Source organism: Martes martes (genome assembly GCF_963455335.1).
Source record: "Martes martes genome assembly, chromosome: 9".
Classification (NCBI taxonomy): Eukaryota; Metazoa; Chordata; class Mammalia; order Carnivora; family Mustelidae; genus Martes; species Martes martes.
In genome coordinates, this window is record NC_137896.1 from 117,684,539 (window position 1) to 117,709,480 (window position 24,942).

Here is a 24,942-nt window from a genome sequence, read left to right on the forward strand (position 1 = left end):
TTTACATTGTTACCCATCACAGTATCTGCCCCGCTTGGCATCGGATAGTCACAGTCACTGTTTATTAAGTGAATGATTCACACTGGAATTACTAGGAGTAATGAGCAAATGTGTGCCTTGGTAGTAGGTGCCAGCATGTTAAATACTGCTGAAATTTGGTTTTGGGAGGCAGAATACAGTCTTTTGAAATTTACAGCATTCTTTCAGGAGACCAAAATCAAGGCACAACTTGAATTAATACATTATCGAATGCCTTCAATATCCCAGGCACTGAGAATAAAAGTGAAAGCAGGGGGACGCCTGAGTGGCTCAGTTGGTTAAGCAGCTGCCTTCGGCTCAGGTCATGATCCCAGGGTCCTGGGATCGAGTCCCATATCGGGCTCCTTGCTCAGCAGAGAGCCTGCTTCTCCCTCTCATGTGCCTGCACTCTGCCTACTTGTGCTCTCTAGCAAATAAATAAAATCTTAAAAAAAAATTGAAATTAGTATCTATAGGTATATAATCTATAGGTACAGAAGACTGAAATTAATACTTAATGGCAAAATGAAATACTTTTTAGACTATTTACATTGGAGTATAGGCACCAGATGGTCAAGGTTAGGTACTGTGATAAAGCAGGTCATTTTAAGATACCTGAGATTCTCCTGGCCTAGAACTGTCACAGGCTATTTTAGCTAGAGCAGTTTGCAAACTTAACGTACACGGGAATTCCCTTAGGATTTATTAAAAGAGATGTCTAGGTACCACCCCCAGTTTCTGATTCAAGTGTTAAGTGGTGTGTTTCTAACAATTTTCCAGGTCATGCTGAGGCTTCTGGTTCAGTGACCACACTTGAGAACCATTGAATTGGAGTACAGATTAGGCAGGGATAAAATTCCTTAAGAGAAATGCACTATGTTCTAAGATACTGTGAAGAATGTGGAGGCAGGGCCAACCTTACTAAGGCTATCATATATGGAATGTGCACCTGACCCAAATTCATGGCCTTTGAGTAAATCACAAAGGATACTTTGCCTTAAAGTATAACACAAACAATGCCTAGTCTGTACCTGGTTACTTGGTAGGTGTACATGGGAGACTTTAGTATTAGTAAACATCCCCTCTTTACTGAGACAGGTTTGGACATGTGGCTTTAAAAGTCTGTGTTGAATAGAAGTGAACCTATTTGCAGTTACATAATTTTCTTATTTGAAATTATGACAGGCAGGCTTACAACGAAGTTAAAATTAAAAACACTGTATCCAAGTTATCATTCAAAACAGGATCTTATTCATTAATCATGTTTTGCTCACTTTTCTCAATGAACCTGTTGTCCTATAATGAGTTACCCCCACCTGAGGCACGTTTTGTACCCAACATTGATTGGTTGCCAAGGAGACTCCACTGCCACCCTGGGCAAGCTCATGTTTCCTCTCCCTTTCTGCTAAAAGGAGGGAAACTCATGGTATAGGGTCAAGGGCAAGATGCTGGGAAAGTAGAGTACAGATCCAGCCTGATAGAAGTTTGAAGTGAATAGTGATTTCTCGCTGTTCGATCCACCAGCAGCAAAAGTACTTGAATTCAAATGATAAAACTTGAAGCTTTAGGCTTGAAGGGCTATCAGCATCCAAGAATAGTGAGAATATCCTTCCTTGCATAAATCCAAGGGAAAGGCCAAGGGAATTGGCATCTACCTGCCAGGTCCAATGGTTTTCTATCCCTGGCTGCATCTGAGTCAAATTTCCCTATAAGAGAAACTCTGCTACTCTGAACAAAATTGTCCTTTATAAGTAGTCCCCATCAGAGGTTAGGATAATTCCTTCACAGAGTTCCAAAATTCTGGACTTCTAGAAACTACTTGTTGTTTCTCTTCCAATACTGTGCCATTGATTCTTGCATAAAATTCTGGAATGCTGGCTCTTCACGGCTTTCTTCCGTAACTACAAGGAAAAAAAGGTCAATTCTTTTAACTTTCCCATTAGACCGGTAAAATAGAGTTCTGTCACCAATCCATCACAAACAGTACTCAGCTTCTAATAAACTAAGTGTTCATTTCTCCCAGAAGCATGCTCTATCATGGAGCCCAAAATGTCGAGTTTCTTTCATCTCTAAGTGGGGAGAAAAACCCCCCCTCATAAAGTAACTAAAATGAGGTCCCACTCCTACGTACTTTTAACCAAGAGAAATATATCCAGCAACTTTATTCATAATAGCTAAAATCTGGAAACAACCCTAATGGCAATCAGCTGATGAATGAATAAACCACTTGTGGTAAAAGGCGTACCATGGAATATTATTCATCAATAAAAAGAGTGCACTTCGGATACATGGATGGATTGCAAAAGCATTACACTGACTGAAAAAGTCAAATCCAAAAAGCTAAATACTGTGATTCCAATTAGACAACATTCTGGAAAAGGCAAAATTACAGGAACAGAAATCAGATTGGTGATTGCCAAGAACTAAGTGTGAGAGAACGGGACTGAATAAAAACAAGCATGAGGAACTTCTGGCGGTGGTGGAAGTATTCTGTATCTTGACTATGATGGCTGTTTCGAGTGCACATATATTTGTTAAATCTCATCAAACTATACACTTAAAAAGGGTGGGCTTTACTGTTAGTAAATTAGACCTTGATACATCTGAGTCAATGAGGCAATTTAGATGTTAGCATCCAGCACACTGGATGGTAAAGAGAGGTTTGCTCTTGGTCGTAGCTGGAACCATAAAGGTTGTTTCAAGAAACAGATTCTGTTCACAGCCCATAAAACTATGCCAGGTGGAACGCTTTTGGGTTTCCAGAGCCATTCTAGCCTCAGTGGTACAGTCCCTTGTAACTGGCTTCGGTCTGCCAAGGCCTCCTTAGGCATTCTTTTTCCCTACCTCATGTATTCTTAAAACCGTTATTAAACCAAACTAACATCCTGGATTTCTCAAACTGAGTTAGGCCCTAACGATGAGAGGACAAGAGACTAATTAAAAGCTTGTGATGCGCTCAGTATTAACCATTCAGTAGACGGGCCAGGAACTTGATACGTGGAACTCTCCCGCATCTGATTCCAGGGCCACGTCTTCTCTCCTGATCACTGGCTGCATGGGTAAGGCTTCTCTTGGCAAGAAGCTCCTGAGCAAATAATGTGGAAGGAAGCAGCTACTCTCTTCTCACGAGCACTTCAGCCACCTCTCACCTCTGTGGTCAATGTCATCCGTATCGCTGTCCGCTTCCTCATCCTCTTCATCCAGCGTTCCCCGAGTCAGGATCAGGTCAGAAGCGTCCAGCGCAGGAGACAAGCTGTCTACAGAGAAAACACCTGTCAGGAGTACATCAGGAACCTCTGCCTCCTCAAAAAGGTGTTCTGATTCAGTAACTATGATTATAAATTGGCAGGATGAAGGTGGTCATAAACATAAATGCACAATCTTACCTATTCTAAATGTACTATTGTTAATACCACTTAATGTTTTTAAAGTAGTGTAGTCCATAAAATGCTCTCGGGATCCCAGTAACCCAAGAGGTGCTATTTTTAAATTGAGGAAAATAATTCTCAAGTAGCTTGTCCTGGTAGTAACATCGTTTGTTCTTATTGGCTCACAACTTAGAAGAGGCTACAGTTTTTCCTCTGAAGACTAAACGCATCAGAGCAGATGCAGTGTGCTGGGGAGTCAGCGCGAAAGTGTAGAGGACTGAGGAAGATTCCTGGGGGAAATGTGTTCTGAGGGTCTGAAGAAAACAGACGGTGGAATGACAGTAAAGGAGTGAGGATATTATTCAAAAGAGGGAGGGAGGAATGGGAAATTGAATATACTAACAGAGGCAAATTCCCTACTCCGGGCAACTGAACAAAGGCCAAGTGCCAATCAAAGTCAAATCACTTCATTCCTGTGCAGGGGATTTGGCCTGCAAGGGTTGGGCTCTGAGAACCTAAAATGATGCCCAGGATCCTAGAGCTACCAGAGCACACGACCACTCTCTGCAGGAGCCTAGCTGGAGAGAAGTTAGCAGGGGATGAAGGAGACCAACAGCAGCGACATCAAGGGGCACAAATCTCAAGGGGCCCGTGGCCCTAAAGAGGGATGGGGACACGGGGTGCTAACAATCAGTGCTTCAGTCTGGGCCCCCTATACCTGTGACTGCCCCCAAATTATTTACTGCAAGCTCTCAACCTTCAACAGGTTATCTGAGTGTGGAAGGCCTTTTGCAGCAGATTTAACATTTGCTGCTTCATATATTCCTGAGTGATGAGCACAGAAATTTATGGCACCGAGGTGCACAACAAGGATGGCCAGGCAAGTTCACGTAACAGGTAAATCCAGCCAGTTTCTAGCATCTCCCCCTCCAAGCAGCTTTGCTGTTGTTGTCTAGTGAAGATACAGCAATAGCTTTCATGAACAGAACTTCACTCCTTCAAAGGCCAGTCCATCCATAAGTGTGGGTCGGAGGGGGTGCACCCATACTAAATATGAACACCGACCTAGAACCCCTAAGAATCAATGACAAAACTAATTCAAACATTAAGAAAATTCAGGGGCATCTATGTGGCTCAGTTGGTTGAGGCACTTATTCTTGTTTTGGCTCAGGTCATGATCTCGTGGGTCATGGGATCGAGCCCCACACTGGGCTCCTCGCTCAGCAGAATCTGCTTCCAATTCTCTCTCTTGTCCTCCCCCTCCTCCTCTTCCACTTCCACCCCAGGGGTGTACTCTCTTTTTCAAATAAATAAATCTTCAAAAAAATATTTAAAAAGTGGGGCACCTGTGGTTAAAAAACTAGTGGCTCAGTGGTTAGGCAGTCTTTTTTTCTTTTTTTAAGATTTTAGTCATTTATTAGAAAGAGAGACAGTGAGAGAGGGAACACAAGCAGGGGGAGTATGAGACGGAGAAGCAGGCCCCCCGCTGAGCAGGGAGCCCGATGTGGGGCTTGAACCCAAGACCCTGGGATCATGAGCCAAAGGCAGACGCTTAACAACTGAGCCACCCAGGAGCCCCAAGGTGGACCTTCTGAGAAACAGTGCAGGTACAACTGTTAATGAAGAAGATAATACAGACCTATACTCTACATCATACCCAGGTATAAACTCTAAATGGATCAGGGATCTAAATGCAGAAAATGAGGGTTACCTGGTGGCTCAGTCAGTTAAGCCTCTGACTCTTGGTTTCGGCTCAGGTCATGATCTCAGAGTCATGAGATCAAGGCCCGCTTCAGTCTCCCTGCTTCCGGCTCCATACTCAGTGCAGAGCCTGCTGGAGATTCTTTCCCCTCCCTCTCCTTCCCCCTCTGCTCACCCCCCACCCTCCTGTCACACTGGTACATTCTCTCTCTTTCTCTCTCAAATATATAAATAAAAATCTTTATATGTAGACAGTGGAGCACCTGGGTGGCTCAGTGTGTTAAGTGTCTACGTTCAGCTCAGGTCAGGATCCCATGGTCCTGGGATCGAGTCTCGCATCGGGCTCCCTGCTCGGTAAGTCCACTTCTCCCTTTGCCCCTTCCCCCACTAGTGTTCTCTCGCTCCTCGCACTTTCTCAAATAATCTTTTTAAAAATAAATAAATAAATACAATGAAACCATACAAGTACTACAATAAAACATGTGTGAATTCCTCTTTAACATAATATAGATAAGGGATTCCCAATTATGACTCAAAATCCAGAGGCAGTAAAAATGCGAACTAAATCTGCCTAGATCAAAACAAAACAGAAACTTTCACCTGGCAAAATAACACCATGGACAAAGTCAAAAAACAAGTGACAGAGAGAAAATATTTCTAACAGGCATGACAGAAAAATGGATACTACCCCTATTACATTAATGGATACTAAAACTAGTGGGTAAATGTGAAAATTAAAAGGATATTCATATGTTCTCAAAGCATCATCCAACAAAATATTTATTATAAAGGGAAAAATAACTTTACAATGAAAAACCTGGCAGATACCACTTTAAGCAAGTGATCAAAAATAACACCACCAATGACAGGACAAATCTACATGGTGGGCCTCTGGATGTCGTGCATGGAAAAATCACAGCTTCACTCCTGTGAAGTCCTGCCAACAAGGAGCCACCTGAATGGAGTCCTGAGGGAATAACAGACCCAAACTGAGGGACATTCTATAAAATATCTGTCCCATACACTTCGAAATTGTCACTGCCATAAATACAAAGAAAAATGAAGGAACCGTTCCAGATTACAGGAGTTGAGACAACTAAATGCAATGCAGATCCAGGATTTTCTCCCGCTACACAGGGCAAATGGCTAGATCTAAATAAGGAACACATCAGACAACAGGATCAGAGTTAATTTCCTAACTGTTTAGTAATGAGCTTATATAAAATACCTTTGTTTTTAGGAAATACACACTCAAGTATTCAAAGAGAATATTTAAGTCTTATAACTTACTCTTAAATGATTTTGAAAACAGGTATATACATAATATATATTTTGTTTACAAATACATTTATAGGCTTATACATAAAGTCATACATAATGAGAAGAAGAGAAAGAATGAAGTAAATGTGGTAGAATGTTAACATTTTGCGAATCTGGTTGAATGGTATATAGTAATTCTTAAACTAGCCACACAATTTTTCTGTTAATCGGAAAGTAGGTCAAAATAAACAGGGAAAAAAAAAGGGCAAGGGGTAGAGGGTAAAAAGTATTTAAGAAAACTGTGGAGGATGGGGTAATTGGGTGATGGGTGTTAAGGAGGGGAAGTAATGTAATGAGTGCTGGGTATTATACGCAACCGATGAATCACTAAACTGTACCCTGAACCTAACAATATGCTGTATGTTAACTAACTTTAATTTAAAATTTTTTGAAGTATTTAAGAAAATAGAGAATATTATGTGTCTTGCCGAAGTAAAGCAAAAATTATCTGAAGGGGAAGAACTCAGAGTGGTAGTTATACACAACTTTCAGGAGTTTACCTTTCCAAATCACAAAGTGTATCGAGCCATCTCAAAACACCACATTATCTTTATCCTTTTCTCTCTCTCAAAGTTAAGCATCTTCCTGCTCAGTGGAATTGAGCATATCCTCCTTTCAGTTCCTAACACCAAGAAACCCTCCAATACCTGCGGCAGTCCCTGTGTCCAAGGCTACAGAGCCCATATCTTTCCGAAGGCGCTCCAGCTGTTCCTTCTGCTGTTGGCTCTGTGCGCTGGCCTGTACATACAGAGAAAAATATCTCCATGTTAAAGAAGGAGTCCTAGGGGCACCTGGGTGGCTCAGTCAGTTAAGCGTCCAACTCTTGATTTTGGCTCAAGTCATGATCCCAGGGTTGCTGAGTGTGGAGCCTGCCTAAGATTCTCTCTCTCCCTCCATCCTCTCTCTCTCTCCAAATAACTCACTCTTTCTCCAAAATAAATAATATAAAATCTGAAAAAAAAAAAAAAAAAGGAGCCCCAAGTTAGATGCCAGACTTCTAACAGAAAAGACTAAATAAACAAATACTAAGGACTATTTAGACACTGGGGCAGTTAAGAGATGACAGACATAGAAACGCCAAGCGGTGTGGGCCCAGAGGAGCACAAGTTCAGTCTAGAGGGCTCTGGAGACAGAATGAGAGGTTTTGGAAATTGGACATGAGAACACATCAAAAGAATCCTCAAGCAGACAGAGCAGTGGTAAGGGGCCCAATGCAGCTGACGAGGGCAGGCCAAGGGATTATTTGGAATAAGCACTGTGAACCACCTTTTTTTCTTAAAATTCTATAACCAGTCCTTAAACGAGCCTTGAGAGTAGGGGTGCGGTGGGGCCCAAGAAGTGCTTAGCAAATGTAGCAAGAAAAATCAGACTTTAAAAGATTCAAATAAAGAGAAGAAAAATAATTAAGGGGCCCTGCTGCATCTAGACAGCAAACACACAGATTTACTAACTTAAGTAACAAACATCTACAACATACACTGATAGCCAAAACAAAAGCATTTATGGCAGGAGGATTAGTGCATGGTTTAAAGTTATTTTTCAGTGGCCCAAAATACACAAACAGCCAATCTTACCAGTGACTTCTTCAGACGTTCATATTCAGGGCGATACTCCCTGGAAAGAGAAAACACTTTCTAAATTCCTTTGTTTAATAATCTGTCCTGCCCGCCCCCACACCATTTCTATTTTCCTAGTTCCCTCACAATAACAGAAGACCTTACTTCACTGAACATTATATGTAACAAGGCTTAACCACTGAGATTCTATCCCTATGCAATTAGAAGTCAAGGTGCTTGTCCCCACCCTGAAACCAGCAGAGACAAAAGACTGCTGGCCTGGAAAGATTAACTCTGTGGCGTCCATAACTCATGAGCTCAGCATTTGTTTGGATAAAACTGAGATGAATAAAAAAAGTGAGGCCTGGGGCGCCTGGGTGGCTCAGTCTGTTAAGCATCTGCCTTCAGTTCAGGTCATGATCCCAGGGTCCTGGGATTAAGCCCCATGTCAGGCTCCCTGCGCAGCAGGGAGCCTGCTTCTCCCTCTCCCTCTGCCCCTCCCCCTGCTTGTGCACAGGCACACACTCTCTCCCTCTCTCTCTGTCAAGTAAATTTAAAAAAGGAGGACTGATGGGCTCAGGAAGCCCAATATGTAATTATGTGGTTTATCTGGGCAGTAACAAAAGGAGACAGAAGGGTCTATTCCTGAGACTTTGGTCACACACAGAAAGACCCCTTGTCTGAGGAATCAAAATCAAAATAATGTGTCTAAAAACCACCACGTGGTTGTTAGAATCTTGCTAAGTATGAAGCCAAAGAAACACGCCAGTAAGCAGCTAATTATCATGGCATCAGCCCAAGGAAAGTGCTCTGATTACATTTCCATGTAAGTAAACAGAATTCCAGTATTAACCATGATAATAGTAGTAACAACCATTTATCATGAAGTGTGCTTGCTCGCTGTCAGCAACTGTGCTAGATGCTTGGATATATTTTCTCAAATAATGCTCCCAACAACCTTAATAATAAACGCTATTATCCCTGATCTACAAATGACAAAAACTTGCTAAGGCCACTCATTTACTCAGTGGAGAAAGCAGAAATCCAACCCATGGCTGTCTGACTCCAAAGTCTATGTTCTTTTTTTTAAAGATTTTATTTATTTATTTGACAGACAGAGATCACAAGTAGGCAGAGAGGCAGGCAGAGAGAGAGGAGGAAGCAGGCTCCCTGCTGAGCAGAGGGCCTGATGCGGGGCTCCATCCCAGAACCCTGAGATCATGACCTGAGCTGAAGGCAGAGGCTTTAACCCACTGAGCCACCCAGGCGCCCCCAAAGTCTATGTTCTTAATCCAAGGTCAGCCAATGTGGCGAAGAGGCCAAATCATGCCTATTTTTGTAAATAAAGTTTTATTGGAACAGCCATGCCCATTTGTTTGCAAATTGTTTATGGATGCTTTTGCCCCACAATGACAGGTAAGCAGTGGCAACAAAGATCATATGGCCCACAAAAGCCTAAAACATTTACTAGCTGGCTTTTTACCAAAAGAAAGTCTGAAGACTCCTGCTCTTAATCATTCAATACAGGGGCGCCTGGGTGGCTTAGTGGGTTGAGCCTCTGCCTTTGGCTCAGGTCATGGTCCCAGGGTCCTGGGATCGGGCCCCACATCGGGCTCTCTGCTTAGCGGGGAGCCTGCCTCCCCCTCTCTCTCTGCCTGCCTCTCTGCTTACTTGTGACCTCTGTCTGTCAAATAAATAAGATCTTCGAAAAAAAAATTAAAAATCATTCAATACAGAGAAGGTTTTATACTCCTATTTTTTAAAAAAAGGTTAATGGGGACTTGTTATCCCTAAGTGTACACGTACAGATCCAGCACACATACATATGGCAAAAACAATACCTAGATTATGAGAACCAAAATGCTTTGCTGGCAAAACTGCTATCATATCAGATTATAGGTTACCAAAAATGTCATCAACAGGATTTTCCTTTATCCTCACCTTTCATATTCTTCTGCAGCACTGGTGACTTGCATGAAGAGTTCATCTAAGCCTGTACCCAGAACAGCAGACACACCCACCACCTGTCAAAAGCATCAATGCCACTAAGGAAACTATATTTTTACATGGTGTACATTACTGTGTTCAAATATCATAAAATTTTCCTAAAAGTTGTTTAGATACTTCAAGAAGTTTCCGGCAAAGAGTGAAGCCAAAACAAAACAAAACAGCACATATACTCAAGAGCCATGGAAAGATGTGTATGGAAAAGAGAGGACTAGAAAATAAAGAAGTAGGAGAAACACATAGCAAGACTCCCCATCTATTTCCTGCCAATACAACCACTGTCTGTTCTCTACAAAAATCAGTGTTGCAATGCCTTTGCTTGGCCAATTACCATCCTCCCTGACACCCCGATGTACTTTTACTTATATAAATCGTACCCTTCCCGGGAGCCTGGGTGGCTCAGTCAGTTAAGCGTCTGCCTTCAGCTTAGGTTGTGATCCAAAGGTCCTGAGATAGGGTCCTGCATTGGGCTCCCTGCACAGTGGGGAACCTGCATCTCCCTCTACCTCTCTCCCTGACTCGTGCGCACACTCTCTCTCTCCTCCGCGCGCACACACATGCACAAAAATAAATAAAATCTTTAAAAGAAAAATAAAAAAACAAATCATACCCTTCCTTCAAAGCATACCTCTAATGCTATATCCTCCAAAATCCCTCATTTCAAGAGTGATCTACCCCTTATCAGCATCAGGCCCAACCACCAATCTTCATAAGGTCCTTATCACAATACATCATGTTTCAATTCTGTATGTAGCCCTCTCTTCAAACTAAACCATAAATTCTGAAGGTAGGGTTTTTTACGTTATTTATCTTTTTTTTTTTTTTAAGTAATCGCAGTGCCTAACATGGGGCTCAAACTCACAACCCCAAGATTAAGAGCCAGCCATATGCTCTACTGACTGAGCCAGCCAGGCACCTCTATTTATGTCTTAAACCTCCAGTTTTAGAACTGGCCAGCAACATACAAAAGAATGAAAAAAACCCACAAAACTCCAATTTTTAATAACTAATACTTAAATGCTTTTTTTTATAAGGTAACAAACTTCTTTTCTAACATAGGTTCAAAGCCAGCCCTATGGGTTAAGAGGTTGTCTGAAGGGACTGTCAGTATAAGCAGAGGAGAAAGTTTACCCTAAGTGAGCTGTAAAACTCATCTAACACCAGGCTCATTGAACGAGTCAGGTTACTGACGTATGTAGTCTCTTGGTTCAAGGCATCTTGGAAAGCCTCAAAATCTTGCATCCATTCCACTGCAAAGCTGTGATCAATGATGTCAGTCTGTACCAGAGAGAAGTCAACTATCAGCACCCAGAGATGTGCTTAGATAGCAAACATCGAAAAAAATTTTAATCAAGCGGCAACAAAGCAATTATTCATATATTTTTGCCCCCACTTCCCCCCTTCCCTCCTCCACTACAACAAACCATAAAGGGCCAAGACTACTGTATATAATGAAACGAAGATATGTGTTCTCTTGGTTGAAGCAGACCCTTCACTATCTACTGCCAAGTGACCATGGCAACAGTAGATGCCAGCACATTCTAGGCTCTGAAGTCATGTCTCGAATCCCAGCTGTCAACCCAACAACAGTGAAGTTTTCTGTTTTAACTGTGACTGCTAATAAACTAGCAGTCCCTCCCACACATACACAGTTGCAATTCTGAGGGATAACCTATACACTACAGTTGAGGGGCTACTCCATCTAGTTTAAAATTACTTTGATGAGAGCCAGTGATAAATATTCATTCTAATTGACTGAATCTTTTTCCTACAAGTGCTCATGACTTTGTTTCAGATAAGTTTGAATCTGTTCTCCGACTTGTGAAAATCCTCACCTACCCAAACCTTCCAGTAACCCAAGGTTCTGATGAAAAAGAAATACTGAACCACAAAAGGAAGGATCCACTTACTTTATTCATAACCACGATGAAAGGCAGCTTGGTTTTGTACAAAATGCTGAGAATTAAACATCGAGACATTTTTAGTAAAAACACTTAAGCTCTTGCTTGCCCGGTGTCAATCTGTTGGAACCGACTAAAGACAAGTGGAATGGGTTCAGACTCTACTTGTAGGTATCCATTCTCACATGCCTTCATTCTTCTCTCCCAAGAGGAAAAACCACCATTACCATCAAGCAAACAACACATACACACATGCTCGCTTTTTCTTGGAATAATAATGCTTTAAGACTGATCTTGTTTTCTGTATATGGGTTTTTTTTTTTTGTAGGGTTGTTTTTACCAAATAATTGTCTTTTAAACAATAAATATGGAAACAAAAAATGCTGTCAGTCCTCAGATTTCTATGTGGACTAGGATTTCTTGCATCTAACAAGAAGGGATAGCCCTAGTCATATTAGAAGGCATAAATGCTGGTAATGGCTTTTGTGTGTACCTTCCCCCCAATGAATTCTCTCAGATTTAATAATAGTTTGCCTTGCTCCTATGTCTTCTGCACTCACACACCCTAGTGAGGCATGTCCTTCTGTCTCTAATGATACCAAGTTGGGCAAACTTGTGCTTTGTGGAATTACAGATAAATCTCTTTATTCATAATCTCTCATAATTTAACTCTACATGTCATAACACAGAAAAGGAGCATTTAGACCAGAGGGCTCTGTTCTATTTAGACTTGTTTCATTCATCATTTAGCAACTACCAAAGGTTCATATTCATACACCACCCATTTCTGTAATAAGCAAGAGAGGAAGATAAGAAGCTTCTCAGAGAATGCCAACACATATGCCTCTTTTCTCTTCTAACCTCTCCCCAGCTCAGAACTACTAAACTGAGGACCACATCTGAATGAGCACAAATCCAGGTTAATAAGTACTCGGGAGTCAAATACAAAAGAGAAAAAAAGAGGCCTCCTCCCTGGACGTAACAGCATGCCTACCAGCAATCAATTACCTGCAGGCATACAGCATATTGGACATGAAGGTCACTGGGTTGGTACTTCTTGATGTGTCCATTACATAAATGACAACTGTTGGAAATGAGGATGCCTAAAGCCAAAAAATGATCACAGCCTTAGTCAAAGGGCTTATGAGCTATTTCCAAACTCTTTTCCCACCTTCCTTAGCAAGGGAGAACCGCCTTAGGCAGAGCTGCGCTGTAACTCCCTCCCATATAAAGTCCCATGCAATAAAAAGATGCTTAACCAGTCTAGCTCTCTAGTTACTCTCAGTAACCAGTCCTACAATACTCACCAGGGCCTCAGTGATGATTGTCCCAGAAGCTGACCACGTGAACACCTCAATCTGTCCAGGTGTGTCAATCAAGACGTATCTGTGTCAAGAACGACCATTAAAGAAGTATTACAAAAAAAAAAAAAAAAAAAAGAAGTATTACACTTGTGCAATGCTGAAAGATATCCCAGCACACAAAACACTGAACATCTGGTTATCCGGGACTGGAATAACCTCATCACACTGTCAAGTCTAACTTCCTCCCACTGCCCTTAAAACGTACTCCACGTTCCCCCAGGCTTTGTTCAATGTCCAATATTCATGCTACCAGGCAGGAGCAGTAGTCCACAAACTGCTGCAAATGATCACAGAGGAAACCGTGATAGTTTCAGAAACACGCTGCATTGAAAATGAGAGATAAACAAAACCAAATTTCGCAAAAGTTTCAGGAAACTATCTGGTTTCTTGGGGTGGGGGTGAAGGAAGGTGGAGGGGAAGGAGGAAAACAGAAATAGGGGAGTAACAGCTAAATACAGGGTTTCTTCTTGAGGTGATGGAAATATTCTAAAAGTGACTATAGTTATGGTTGCACAATTCCGTGAATATACTAAAAGCCACTGGACTATACACTTTAAATGATATATGAATTACATCTAAATAAAGCTGTTTTTAAAAATAATCAAAAAATTTTGAATGGACATTTCTCCAAATATATACCAATGGCCAAAAAGTACATAAAATGATGTTTAACACCTTTAATCACTGAGGAAATATAAATCGAATCCAATACCATAATGAGACACCACTTCACACCCACTGACATGGCTATAACCAAAAATGAGGATAATAACAAGTATTGGTGAGGATGTGGACCAGGAACCCTCACACAGTACTGGTGAGAATGTAAAATGGTACAGCCACCTGGAGCTGGGGCGAGAAGGGAGAATAACAGGAACTGCTAATGAGTATGGAGTTTCTTTTGAGGATGAAGAGAAAGTTCTGGAATTAGATAGTGATGACCATTACATGACTTTAAGAATGTACTAAAAACCACTACACTGTATACTTAAAAATTAGAATGGGCCTTTGTTATGTGAATTTATATCTCAATAAAGCTGTTACTTCTTTTTAAACTACCTCTAGTAGTTTTTTATAAAAAATATTTTTTGTGAAACACCTTATCCCTTATCCATCCATCCCTCTACATATATATGATAGTTACCAACAGTAGTAATGACAATAATACTTATTATATAATAATACTGTATGTTATACATTATAAAATAATATAACACAACATAATAGTAATAATGATAGTTGTTTCTACTAGGAATCAGGGTGAAATAATTTTATCTCTTAAATATTATGCATAGTTGTAAATTTTTTTTTTAGTTGTAAATCTTTTTAAGATTTATTTTTAAACAAGGGTTAGAAAGATGTTGCAGAGATTTTAATACCCACAAATGTGGTTTTCCCAAGAGAAGGCAAGTAGACAACTGAATATGGACAAAGTCTCAAAAATACCTTCTAGGAAGCCATGGGCATATATGACAGTGATTGAGGGCAGAATACTAGTAAATTTAGCTCTTCACTGTATATGACCTTAATGTGGGGTTTTGGGGTTTTTCTGGCCTACTTTTTTTTTTCCACTTCTAATGGTTTCATCTCAATCTACATTCTTTCGGAATTTGATGGTATCCTGAAATCCTTGAGACACGTCAACTACAGAGTAACAAATTGGTGTTAAACTGAAATCACTTACTTAGACATGTTCTGGGCCTTCTCGATAAATTTCATCACCTAAGAGAAAAAGATGCCGATTACAACAGGATCCATTCTCAACACAAAAATCACTCTTTCTAGGGTGGTCCAACTTACAGGCATTATCAACTATTCAATCTCTGTTCTCAATCTTGGGACACCAACTTATAAACTCCATGAGTTAAAGAAACACAGCCACACCAGCAGCCCTGCAACACGCTGGAGTATACTGCAAGGCCCTAAGAAGCTAAAGACAATCCGTCACCGTTGCGACACATCTCTTGGTGCGTCAGTAAAATGTTAACAACCTGTCTCACGGAGTGACATCAGGGTAAAAAATGAGCGATTACAAAACACTCTTATGGAAGTAGATGATAGAGAAAAACTTAAAAAGTGGCAATTATTTGTCACACGTAAAAAAGCCCATTATCTTTCCATTCCATGCCCACTAGCCCGTCCCACTCCCCATTTGTCCACTCCATCCTAAAGGTGATACTACAAGCCAAGATACAAAAAAAGAACCTGGATTTTTGTTTTATTGGCCATCACAAATATTAAATGTGAAGTGTCTCAAAACATTGATCGTCCTTTCATAACCTCCTTCTCTGTCTACCAAAATGCTTATTTATTTTCTATGTATGTCCAGGTTTACTGCTCTTCTTTCTCAAAGTGAGAAAGCTAAGGCATTTAAAAGTCAAACGTTTTTACACAGCCATGCCTATAAAAGTAAAGACAGACATACCTGATCAAATCTCGTAGCAAAGAGATTGAGTGACGTCACTATACCACCATTGGGCCCAAGTCCATACCTGGACACTAAGTTGAGGATTTAAACTACTTACAGATCAAATTAGATGCTGAAATTCACACTAAGGCCATCATTCACACAAACAGCATTGTAACATTAGTGTTCCATGAATGGATGCTGGCAGCCTATCCTTGACATACCACACAAAGAATTTCATTATCAACATCTTCCTCATATCTTTATCATTTTGGGGATGCCGAGGCCAAATGAAGACGTTAAAGTGACCAAAATGTAACAGAGAGATGCATGTGGAAGTGACAGCTTAATAGCATTAGCCATTAAGATCATCTTAAAATATCATTAAGACATGACACTCCTGGGTGCCTGGGTGACTCAGTGGGTTAAGCCTCTGCCTTCGGCTCAGGTCATGATCTCAGGGTCCTGGGATCGAGCCCTAAATCGGGCTCTCTGCTTGGCAGGGATCCTGCTCCCCCCACCCCCCACCTGCCTCTCTGCCTACTTGTGATCTCTCTCTCTCTCTCTCTGTCAAATAAATAAATAAAATATATATATTTTTTAAATCACACTCCTTGCTCTGATCCTCACTGATCAAGCTAACTGCTGAGTAGAATTAGTCTATCCACCTAGACCTACCTACACGGAAAGTACACATTTCATACAGCAACATACTAAGAGCTAATCCTACTAAATGAACCTGTTCATTTCTGAGTCTCCCAGTCAGAGGAGGCAGTGGTCTCCAAGGCGATACTGCTCTCTGGAACCAGGCCCAGCATCAGCTAGCCTCTCACTTTCCATGCTAATTACAACAGCCTGTAGTCTAGGAAGATGGTAAAAAAAACTGAAACCACAAGCTGAAACAGTATTTCTAATCACCTAAAATACCTCTCCTCACATTCATCTTTCTATCCTCAAAAATTACTTTAAAGCCATTAAATGCTTTTGCTAATGTATTTCACAGAGAAATGCAAAAACGCTCTCAAAGCCACAACAAAACAGACAGCAACCAGTCAGGGATGAGTCAGCACCGAAGCAGATGCCGAAAAGGATACTGTTTCATGACCTCTTTATACTTCACAGTGTCACGAATATCTGGGGGGAAAAAGAATTCACTGGAATTTAACACATAGAAACAATACAGTTCGATACTCTCTACCTATAATATCCTCAGACAATGGACCCCTCACATCATCTCTGCTTCCTCTGAGGAAAAAAAGTAAGTTTCTCTCTTGGCATCTCAGTTACTTTTCAAATCTGTTTTCCAAATTTTTAAGCTAAGGTCACTGAACTGTGATAGGGGGAAAAAGCAAGATAGTGAAGAGAACAAATGGTAGAAGTACATTCTCCCCCAGCAAGAAGCTGAAACCAGCCTTTCAGGCTTCTCTTATCTGCATTCTCTTCTACTAAATCCCCCAGCTTCACCCTGGATTCCTTCCTTACAAAAGATAACTGGGAGGAGTCGGGGAGGGGGGGGGCCGCGCCTGGGTGGCTCAGTCAGTTAAGCGTCTGCCTTCGGCTCAGGTCAAGATCCCAGGATCCTGGGACTGAGGCCCGCATCAGGCTCCCTGCTCAGCGGGAAGCCTGCTTCTCCCTCTCCCACTCCCTCTGCTCCTGTTCCCTCTCTCGTTGTGTCGCTCTCTCTGTCAAATAAATAATAAAAATAAACATTAAAAAAAAAAAGAGAGAGGTAACTGGGAAGTAACCCATGAAAAATGTTAGCTAGGAGCTCAGAAATTATGGTAGAAATGATCTGAAACAATGAGAAGTTTTACTGGTTTTTGGTTTTGTTTTTTAAGTAATGTGGCAAGAATGGGGTTTGGTTGGGGGTTTTTTGTTTGTTTGTTTTTCTTTTTTTGAGTTTGTGGTTGTTTTTTTAAACTTTCTTGAGAGAGAGCGCGCTCATGCACAAGCAAGGGAAGGAGCAGAGAGGGAGGGAGAGGGAAAGGGAAAGAATCTCAAGCAGACTCCCCCTGAGCTGGAGCCCAATTTGGGGATCGATCTCATGACCCTGAGATCATGACCTGAGCTTAGACCAAGAGTTGGATGCTTAACTGACTAAGCTACCCAGGTGCCCCAGGAGAAAAGTTTTGTACAACTTAAATATCTTATCAGTGACCATACGCATAGAAAAAGGGAGCAAAAAACTGCTGAATTGTTGAATCACTATATAGTACATCCGAAACTAATATTGTATGTTTAGTATACCGGAATTAAAATAAAAGTAAAAGTAAAAAGAAAGAAGAAAAGAAAATGGGAGCTAAATCAAGAACTTGATTACTAACTGTCCACTGGTAATGAACGTAATGCAGACATGATTTTTCAAAGGGAATTAATGCATCCGGGAAGATCTAACTAAACCTGTCTACAAGCCTGTAAACCCCACCAACTATTAAAATTCCAATTTTTTTTTTTAATTTAGGTATAACTGACATATAGTATCATACTAGTTACAGGTTTATATCACAATAATTTGATGTTTTTATATATTTCAAAATGATCTCCACAATAAGCCTGGTTACCCTCTGTCACCATACAAAGTTATTATATTATTGACTATATTCCCTATGCTGTACGTTACATCCCCACGACTTACAGTGTACCCAGACATTTGTACCTCTTAATCCCCTTCACCTATTTCACTCACCTCCCAACTCCTCCCTGCTATGGTAACCAACAGTTTATTTCCTGCATCTATGAGTCTGTTTCTGCTTTATTTTTTAGATTCCACATATAAGTGAAATCATAAGGTATTTGTCTTTCTCTGTCTTGGCTTATTTCACTTAATATAACACCCTCTAGGTCCATCCATGTTATCCCGAATTGTAAGATTTCATTCTTTTTTATGGCTGAGTAATGTTTCATTATATCTGTATATATAATGGAAAATATGGAATATATATATAAAGATGTGATTAAAAATGTATATATATATAAATATGGAATATATATATATCACATCTTCTTTATCCAGTCATCTATCAACAGATAGAAGTTCATCCTTTAGGTGAGAAGGTATCAACTTTTTCCCAAACTCTTCCAAAAATGATCTCTGCTTCTTAACAAGGTCTTCCTTTATTAGTATGACTGGGGCACAATTAGCTTAACAGGATTAAGAAGAAACAAAGAGGGAGAGTACTAGCACAGTGACAGCCTGGAAATCAGAAGGCCCCTAGATCCTATCAAGAATCATGACACTGAATCTTATCTACTCTTAAATTTTTTTTGGTCACAGATCCTTTGACAGTCTGATAACTAGAAACCTCTCCCCCAAAAATGTATCTATGCATATATATACACTTTTTCCTATGGAACTTTGGGAGTGGAAGAAAGGTTCCTATAGACCGGTGGATAAACTACCACACAAGAACCCTTAAACTCTATAAACTTTTGAGAAAAGAAACTAAATAAAACAAGTTTATGTATCTGAGCCTGCTGAAGGCTTTTTGACCTTGAGGTTAGAGGACTGGCTTTCTGTCACTTCATTATCCCAAATAACAACAGCCTGAATCCTCTGGTCAGAAAAAAAGTAGATAACAGTGAGAGGTAAGGAAATAAACTTACTTAGGGAAAGGAGTAAATAAAGAAAATGTGAATAAGAGAGAAGGCTTGTTTAAAGATTCTAGGAAATTCAAGGAAAAGAAAGTAGTTTAGAAAAAATTAAAATGAGGGGCACTTGAATAGCTCAGTCAGTTAAGCGTCTGCCTTCCACTCAGAGCACGATTCCAGAGTCCTGGGATGGAGTCTGCTTAGGGCTCCCTGCTTAGCGGGGAGTCTGCTTCTCCCTCTCTCTGCCCCTCCCCCGGCACTTTCTCTTTCTCTCTCTTAAATAAATAAAATCTAAAAAAAGAAAGAAAAAATGAAAATGAAAACATTAAGGACTGGTGGGCTGGGGGCTTTCCATATTCTGAAGGACTTCACACAGTTCTGTTACATTTTACTCACCAATATTGGCAGGAAAGGGTACTTCATGTACAGCTGGGTCCAGATTAATCACATAAGGTGGAGAGCCTTGGCTATGCAGATGTCCAGTAAGCCTCTGTAGAGATATAAGAAGAGGGATGGAGTGAGACAAAGAGGGAATGATAAGGGGCCAAGATTCCTTTATCCATCATAACTGAAGACTTCTGCACTTACATTTCCCTCTACGTGAAATATTCGTCCCCGGTATCCACCTCCAACATTCAACTCTCATAAATGCTATCTTTTTCTTTATCACCCATCTAACAGAGTCTCCCCTACTCTCGATCACTTATTTACTTGATTTTTGTGAGGTTTTTTTCCTATCACTCTCTTTAAAATATTAGCTTCAAAAAGCGGGAACCCAGTCAAATTCAATCGCTGTTATCTCCAGGGCTTGAAACATGAGAGCTGCGTAAGAAATAATTATTTAGTAATCTACACCAAAAGCCTGTGTGCTAACCCTGTATTAATTGCCAGTTAAGGTATGCCTCTGCCTTCGAGGAGTCAGCAATTGTACCGGTAAGACAATTCCAGAACAACGTGGTAAATTGTAGCAAATATGACCTAAGGGTGCGAAGAAGAGAGCCTTAATTAAACCAGGCTAGAGTCCGAAAAGGCCAACCTAGGAAGGAACCGGAGATGCTGGCAAGTTCCTGAAAGCCACACGCGGGTCCCCTCCAACTCTGAGAGACCTCCCCCTCCCCTTCTCCCTGGCCTTCCGCCCACCATTGACAACCTCGCGCGCGCACCCACTACGCCCGCGCCGTCTACGTCACCTGGACAAAGGTAGTTTTCCCAGATCCTGCCATTCCCAACACCAACAGACAAACTGGGGGCCGAGGACCCCCCGAAGCCTGCGAGTCAGGGGCCTCCGCGGGCGCCGCCATCTTCCTCCTGGCTCCGCCCACTCTGCCATAGAGACGCTGCGTGCCTAGAGAGGCTGCGGTGACGCTCGGGGCAGCCAGGGAGGCTAGAACCCGACTAGCGCTAAAAGCGAAAGCGAAGGGGCGGGACCGGCGCCGGAGCATCCTAGCCCCCCGGCCAACTAGCGACAGTGGCCGGGAATTAGAGGCCTGGAGAGGGCCAGGAAAAGGGGCACTCACCGTCGTAGGGGTTTTCTGGGAGGGGCAAAACTTTGATCCCCAGAAGGGCGAGACGAGATGGAGTCCCTAAGGCAGGGCACCCACGGGTCGAAAATGAGAGTGCGTTTCTCTTTCGGCCCCCAAGGAGCGGGACAAGCGGCTGCTGGGGCTTATTCGGCAGCCGACGAGGTTCAGCAGCTCAGGGATGGACCGGCCGGGACTGGGGCGGAGTGCGACCCGGCGGGTTGCGGGGCAGCGTGGAGACCCGTGGAGTACGGCACGGAGAAGTTGCGAAAACTTCCCGCAAGGGGACGCCATTTCCAAGTGTCGCAGGCCCCTGACACCAGCGCTCCCTCCTTGTCAGTCACCCTCAGTGAATCAGGCCGTGACCTTGGAGATGAACGCTTGGATTCCTGGAGCAAGTAGGTACTGAAGGGGCGCTTCTCTCCACGGAAGTGTCCTCGGATACCGGAAAGGTGGTGGAAAAGCCGTGAAAGTTATGGCTATTCTGGACCATCCCGCGTGTTCCTGTGGTCCTCTGTAGCTACTGTAGTGTTGAATAAATCCTAAAATCTGGATCTCACACCCACATTTGCTGGCGGCATAAATCGTGGCCAAGTCATTTAAATTATCCGAACCTGTTTTCTCCTCTTTAAACTGGAGTTAATACCTCACAGGGTTGTAGTGAGTTAGCATTGTAAATTGTAAACTACACTCATTCATCTTTATCCCTAGCTGTATTCCTTGGTGACTTGCATAGCGGCAGAACCATAATAGGTACTCAAAGAGATTTCCTGGTATGAATTAAAGTATAATTGTGCATTTTGTATTTACTAAATGTTCATTAAGAATTGATGGGGTAATGTCTCACTTGTTCTTCCTTCAGGTTTGCTAAGGATTCTAGGAGTTCCGCTCCACCGTATCTTAGTTTAATTAACAATTTTTTCAAGCCAGGGAAGCCAAGAAACTCAGAGATGAGGTTTAAAGAAAAGGCAGTGGTGGAAATAGCGAGGCTGGACAACCAAATAAAACAAGCTCAAACCCAGCAAGAATTACTAATGGAGGAGACCAGGCAGCTCTACGCTGAAAAGTTCCTTGTCCAGACTGAAAACAAATTCTTTCTGGAATACCTAACCAACAAAACTGAGGAGTATAGAAGGCAGCCTGAAAAGCTGTGGAACAACTATTTACAAAAAAGTGAGGAGATTAAACAAAGGAGGCAAGAATCAGTCTCTGCGTATGCGAAACAAACTTCAGCGTTTAAAAGGGAGCTCTTGCAGAAGGAAAAGCTCCAGTTCAATTTAAAGCAGCAGTTGCAGGCACTGAGGAATATTTCACTCTTAAAAGAGAAACAGGAGAGAGAAATGCAGATGTTACAGGAGGAGAAAAAGAAAACCCAAGCTGAGACAGAGGCAAAGAAAGAGGAACTCCAGGTCCAGTTACTCCAGGAAAAAGCATTCCTGGAGAAACAACTCAGTGAGCCAGACATGAGGCAGCTGGGAAACAGAAAAAGAAAGGCGCTGGACAGGAAGGCCCAGGCCTTGGAGCTGGAAGCAAAGCAGTATACTTTGGAGTTCTATCGCAGCATCAGGAGAGAGAACTGGGAGTTACAGAAGAAATTACTGCAGCAAACTCAGCAGTGCCAGGACTTGCAGGCTATTAAAAGCCAGTTAAAAAATCAGAAGCAGCAGCTGCAGCAGGAACAGTGGTATGTGCAGTGCTTGATCCGGGGGAGGCAACGATTGCAAAGGAGGCATAACTGGTGCCCAAGACAGGATGCTCCCAAGGACCACAGCGCCCCCTGAGTACCAAACCAAGGATTAATCCAAAGCAGTTCCTAAAATAACAGATTAAAAAAGGACTGGAGTGAATATTCTTATGTGCTGTATACACCTGGTTAGGAAGGCTTTGGCATCTCAGAATGCTATGGTAAAACATCCTCGTGATGTGTTTAGTGGGAAAGATTAGGTGTGTTTTTCCAGCAGTACTGCTAGATATTTGTGCCATCAGCTTCCCTTAATTAGGTTTTTCCTTAATTAGATCTTGTAATAAATGGGATGTTCCTCAAATCTCCAGATAACATAATACCATTTCCCAAACACCAGTACCTTAAACTAGCTCAAGAAAACCACCTTGAGGTAGTGAAAGGAAAACAGTTCTGTGATTTATTTCATCTAAGTAAGTTAGATTTCTAAGAATAGCATTTCAGACTGGCTTTGTGTAGTGCCCCGGCTCAGTAAACAACCAGTTATCCTTATGCCTCTTGGCCAGCTGCACACAAAGAAGGCCAAGTGCTTTTAAAAAGCTCTTTTGCAAGTCTGCACCAGGGGCCAGGCGGCTCCTTCTATGGTTTTGTCCAGAGTGGAAAAGTAATCTAAACAGCACGTTCATTAAGCTGGAGGAGGGGGCCAGAGCACTGCGCGGAATGACCTTTTGTCTGATGCTCAGCCCCTACAGTGTTAGCTTTGAGTAAACTGAGAAGGGAACAGCAGATAAAGGGAATGTCTATCAGGTCAGCTCTCACTTTTGTAAATCTTGTCTGTGAAGAAAGACCTCTATCATTAATGAGGTCACTGTTAAGTTCAGGAAAATATATGAAAAGAAGTTTTTAACATATTGGGACTTTAAAGGGTCTTGTGCCATCTATTTCCCTAACAACATTCTAAATTCTAAGACAAGTAAGATTAGTTAACGTTAGATGTAATAAGTACTTCAGTTTTAGGTCACTTACTGCATTTTCTTACTATGTGTGCACTTGATAGTACATGAAATGCCTTTTGTAATCAATATGTGCCTTATGTTTATGTCTGTTTAGGAGAACTGGGAATATTTTTAATTAGTATAGACTTTTAGGGTAGTTTTTAAAAATTTTTTTGCACTTAAAGACATACTGATGGTTGGACTCTTTTATTTCTTTGCACGCTGAATCCCAGGTACAGGAATATAAAATAATCACATATTTTAACATCACTCCTCTATGGGAAAATAAAGGTAACTTTATGTTTTCCAGAAACTGTCAGTGATGAAAAACTTCAAAATAATTTTCCTGAATTTTCAGTTTTATTCCTATGTAAAATGAATTCCTTTAAAATTGTGGAATAAAATCTTTTTCTCCCTCAATGCCTTCAACTTCTAGCTTTAACAATGTTTTTGTTAAATATGTAGTTTGTTATTAAAAATAAACACCTTAGATTATAATGTATCTGTTGATTTTTTCCCAGGGTATTTTCTACTTCATCCCTCTTCTCTCTTCTACTGCTACTGCATATCTTATTCTTACTAGTGTGCACATAATAAAACTGCAATTTCAACACAGAAAGTAGAATTTGATAGTATGCAGAGTACCTTAACCTGAATACTTTGGTTCCTGAGCTGAAAATACAGAAAGACTGAACCTGAAAAACATGGTAACTAAGACAAATTTGAAGCCCTATTCTCTGTGGATGCAAAAGTGCAAAAAAGCATAGGAAAATAGATACTAAGACTGTAAGAAGTTGGAAAGTAGGAGGGATTTGGAATCTTACTATTCTGCTGTTAATTTCTCTCCTGCCTTTGCTGTCCCAATTATCTAATTGGGGAGTAGATAACTTCCATCCCATACATTTATTTTTAATTCCTATCATCCCAAATAATGAATGGTGTATTGCTTTATGTCTGTCCCTTTCAGAGTTAGGTCTCAACACTTGAAGACTTTAGAGGGTGGTGAATTACCTGATTAAGGGTACTTTGAAATCCATACCTGCCAAGTGAGCAGTAGGTTGGCCAACTAATCTCAACCTACTTTTAGCCTGCTTAGCTATGAAGAAGATGAAACAGGGTGATGTTACAGAAAGTGCACTTAGATGGAAAAGACCTCCAAGGTGAAATTTAGGTTAAGATCTAAATGATACAATGAAGCCCACCTTGCAAAAATCAGGGAAGAAGCCACTCTGGACAATGGGAACAATAAATAAGGTAAAGGTCCTAAGACGGGAATGAGGCTTAGTAGGTTCCAGGAACTAAAAGGTTAATGTAGCTAAAGTGCAGTTAGGGAATGGTCAGAGAACAGAGGTGGAGTAGAGGGAGAGGAGGCTAAATGGGTTAGCAGTGGGAGCAGAAGGCCTATGGGACAAAGAGGAAGTGACTTTAAGGGCGCTGAGAAACCAGGCTTTTAGCAGGTGAATGAGGTCTGATTTACAATTTTAAAAAAATACAGCTGTTATGTGGCAAGTATCCA

At 41.4% G+C, this 24,942-nt stretch overlaps 2 protein-coding genes across 3 annotated transcripts; one reads left to right on the forward strand and one right to left on the reverse strand.

Annotated features, from left to right (window-relative positions):
* Positions 1–1,091: 1,091 nt before the first annotated feature.
* GPN1 (GPN-loop GTPase 1) lies at positions 1,092–20,560 on the reverse strand. Of its 2 annotated transcripts, XM_080813538.1 has the most exons (14): positions 20,421–20,554; positions 19,627–19,720; positions 16,737–16,776; positions 15,661–15,727; positions 14,920–14,957; positions 13,179–13,257; positions 12,880–12,974; positions 11,881–11,926; positions 11,102–11,248; positions 9,905–9,987; positions 7,982–8,021; positions 7,055–7,145; positions 3,168–3,275; positions 1,092–1,919 (listed from the first exon to the last, which is right to left on the reverse strand). In XM_080813538.1, the coding sequence occupies exons 1-14, from the start codon at positions 20,529–20,531 to the stop codon at positions 1,834–1,836; spliced, it is 1,125 nt and encodes a 374-aa protein (XP_080669664.1). In that variant the 5' UTR covers positions 20,532–20,554; the 3' UTR covers positions 1,092–1,833. The 2 variants fall into 2 exon arrangements, with proteins under 2 accessions (XP_080669664.1, XP_080669665.1); XM_080813539.1 differs by lacking the exons at positions 15,661–15,727; positions 16,737–16,776 and having other exon boundaries at positions 20,421–20,560.
* An 82-nt stretch (positions 20,561–20,642) lies between these two features.
* Positions 20,643–23,928, forward strand: CCDC121 (coiled-coil domain containing 121). Its single transcript, XM_080813545.1, has 2 exons — positions 20,643–21,148; positions 21,613–23,928. The coding sequence occupies exons 1-2, from the start codon at positions 20,805–20,807 to the stop codon at positions 22,529–22,531; spliced, it is 1,263 nt and encodes a 420-aa protein (XP_080669671.1). The 5' UTR covers positions 20,643–20,804; the 3' UTR covers positions 22,532–23,928.
* Positions 23,929–24,942: the final 1,014 nt, after the last annotated feature.

Excerpts from the sequence above, each read along its gene's own strand:
- GPN1 (XM_080813538.1), bottom strand. The coding sequence starts at position 20,531 with ATGGCGGCGCCCGCGGAGGCCCCTGACTCGCAGGCTTCGGGGGGTCCT. Across the intron at positions 3,276-7,054 it reads GGACACAGGGACTGCCGCAG|ACAGCTTGTCTCCTGCGCTG; the intron begins GTATTGGAGGGT and ends TTTTCTCTGTAG. Across the intron at positions 1,920-3,167 it reads GGATGACATTGACCACAGAG|TTACGGAAGAAAGCCGTGAA; the intron begins GTGAGAGGTGGC and ends TTTTCCTTGTAG.
- CCDC121 (XM_080813545.1), top strand. The coding sequence starts at position 20,805 with ATGGAGTCCCTAAGGCAGGGCACCCACGGGTCGAAAATGAGAGTGCGT. Across the intron at positions 21,149-21,612 it reads CGCTTGGATTCCTGGAGCAA|GTTTGCTAAGGATTCTAGGA; the intron begins GTAGGTACTGAA and ends TTCTTCCTTCAG.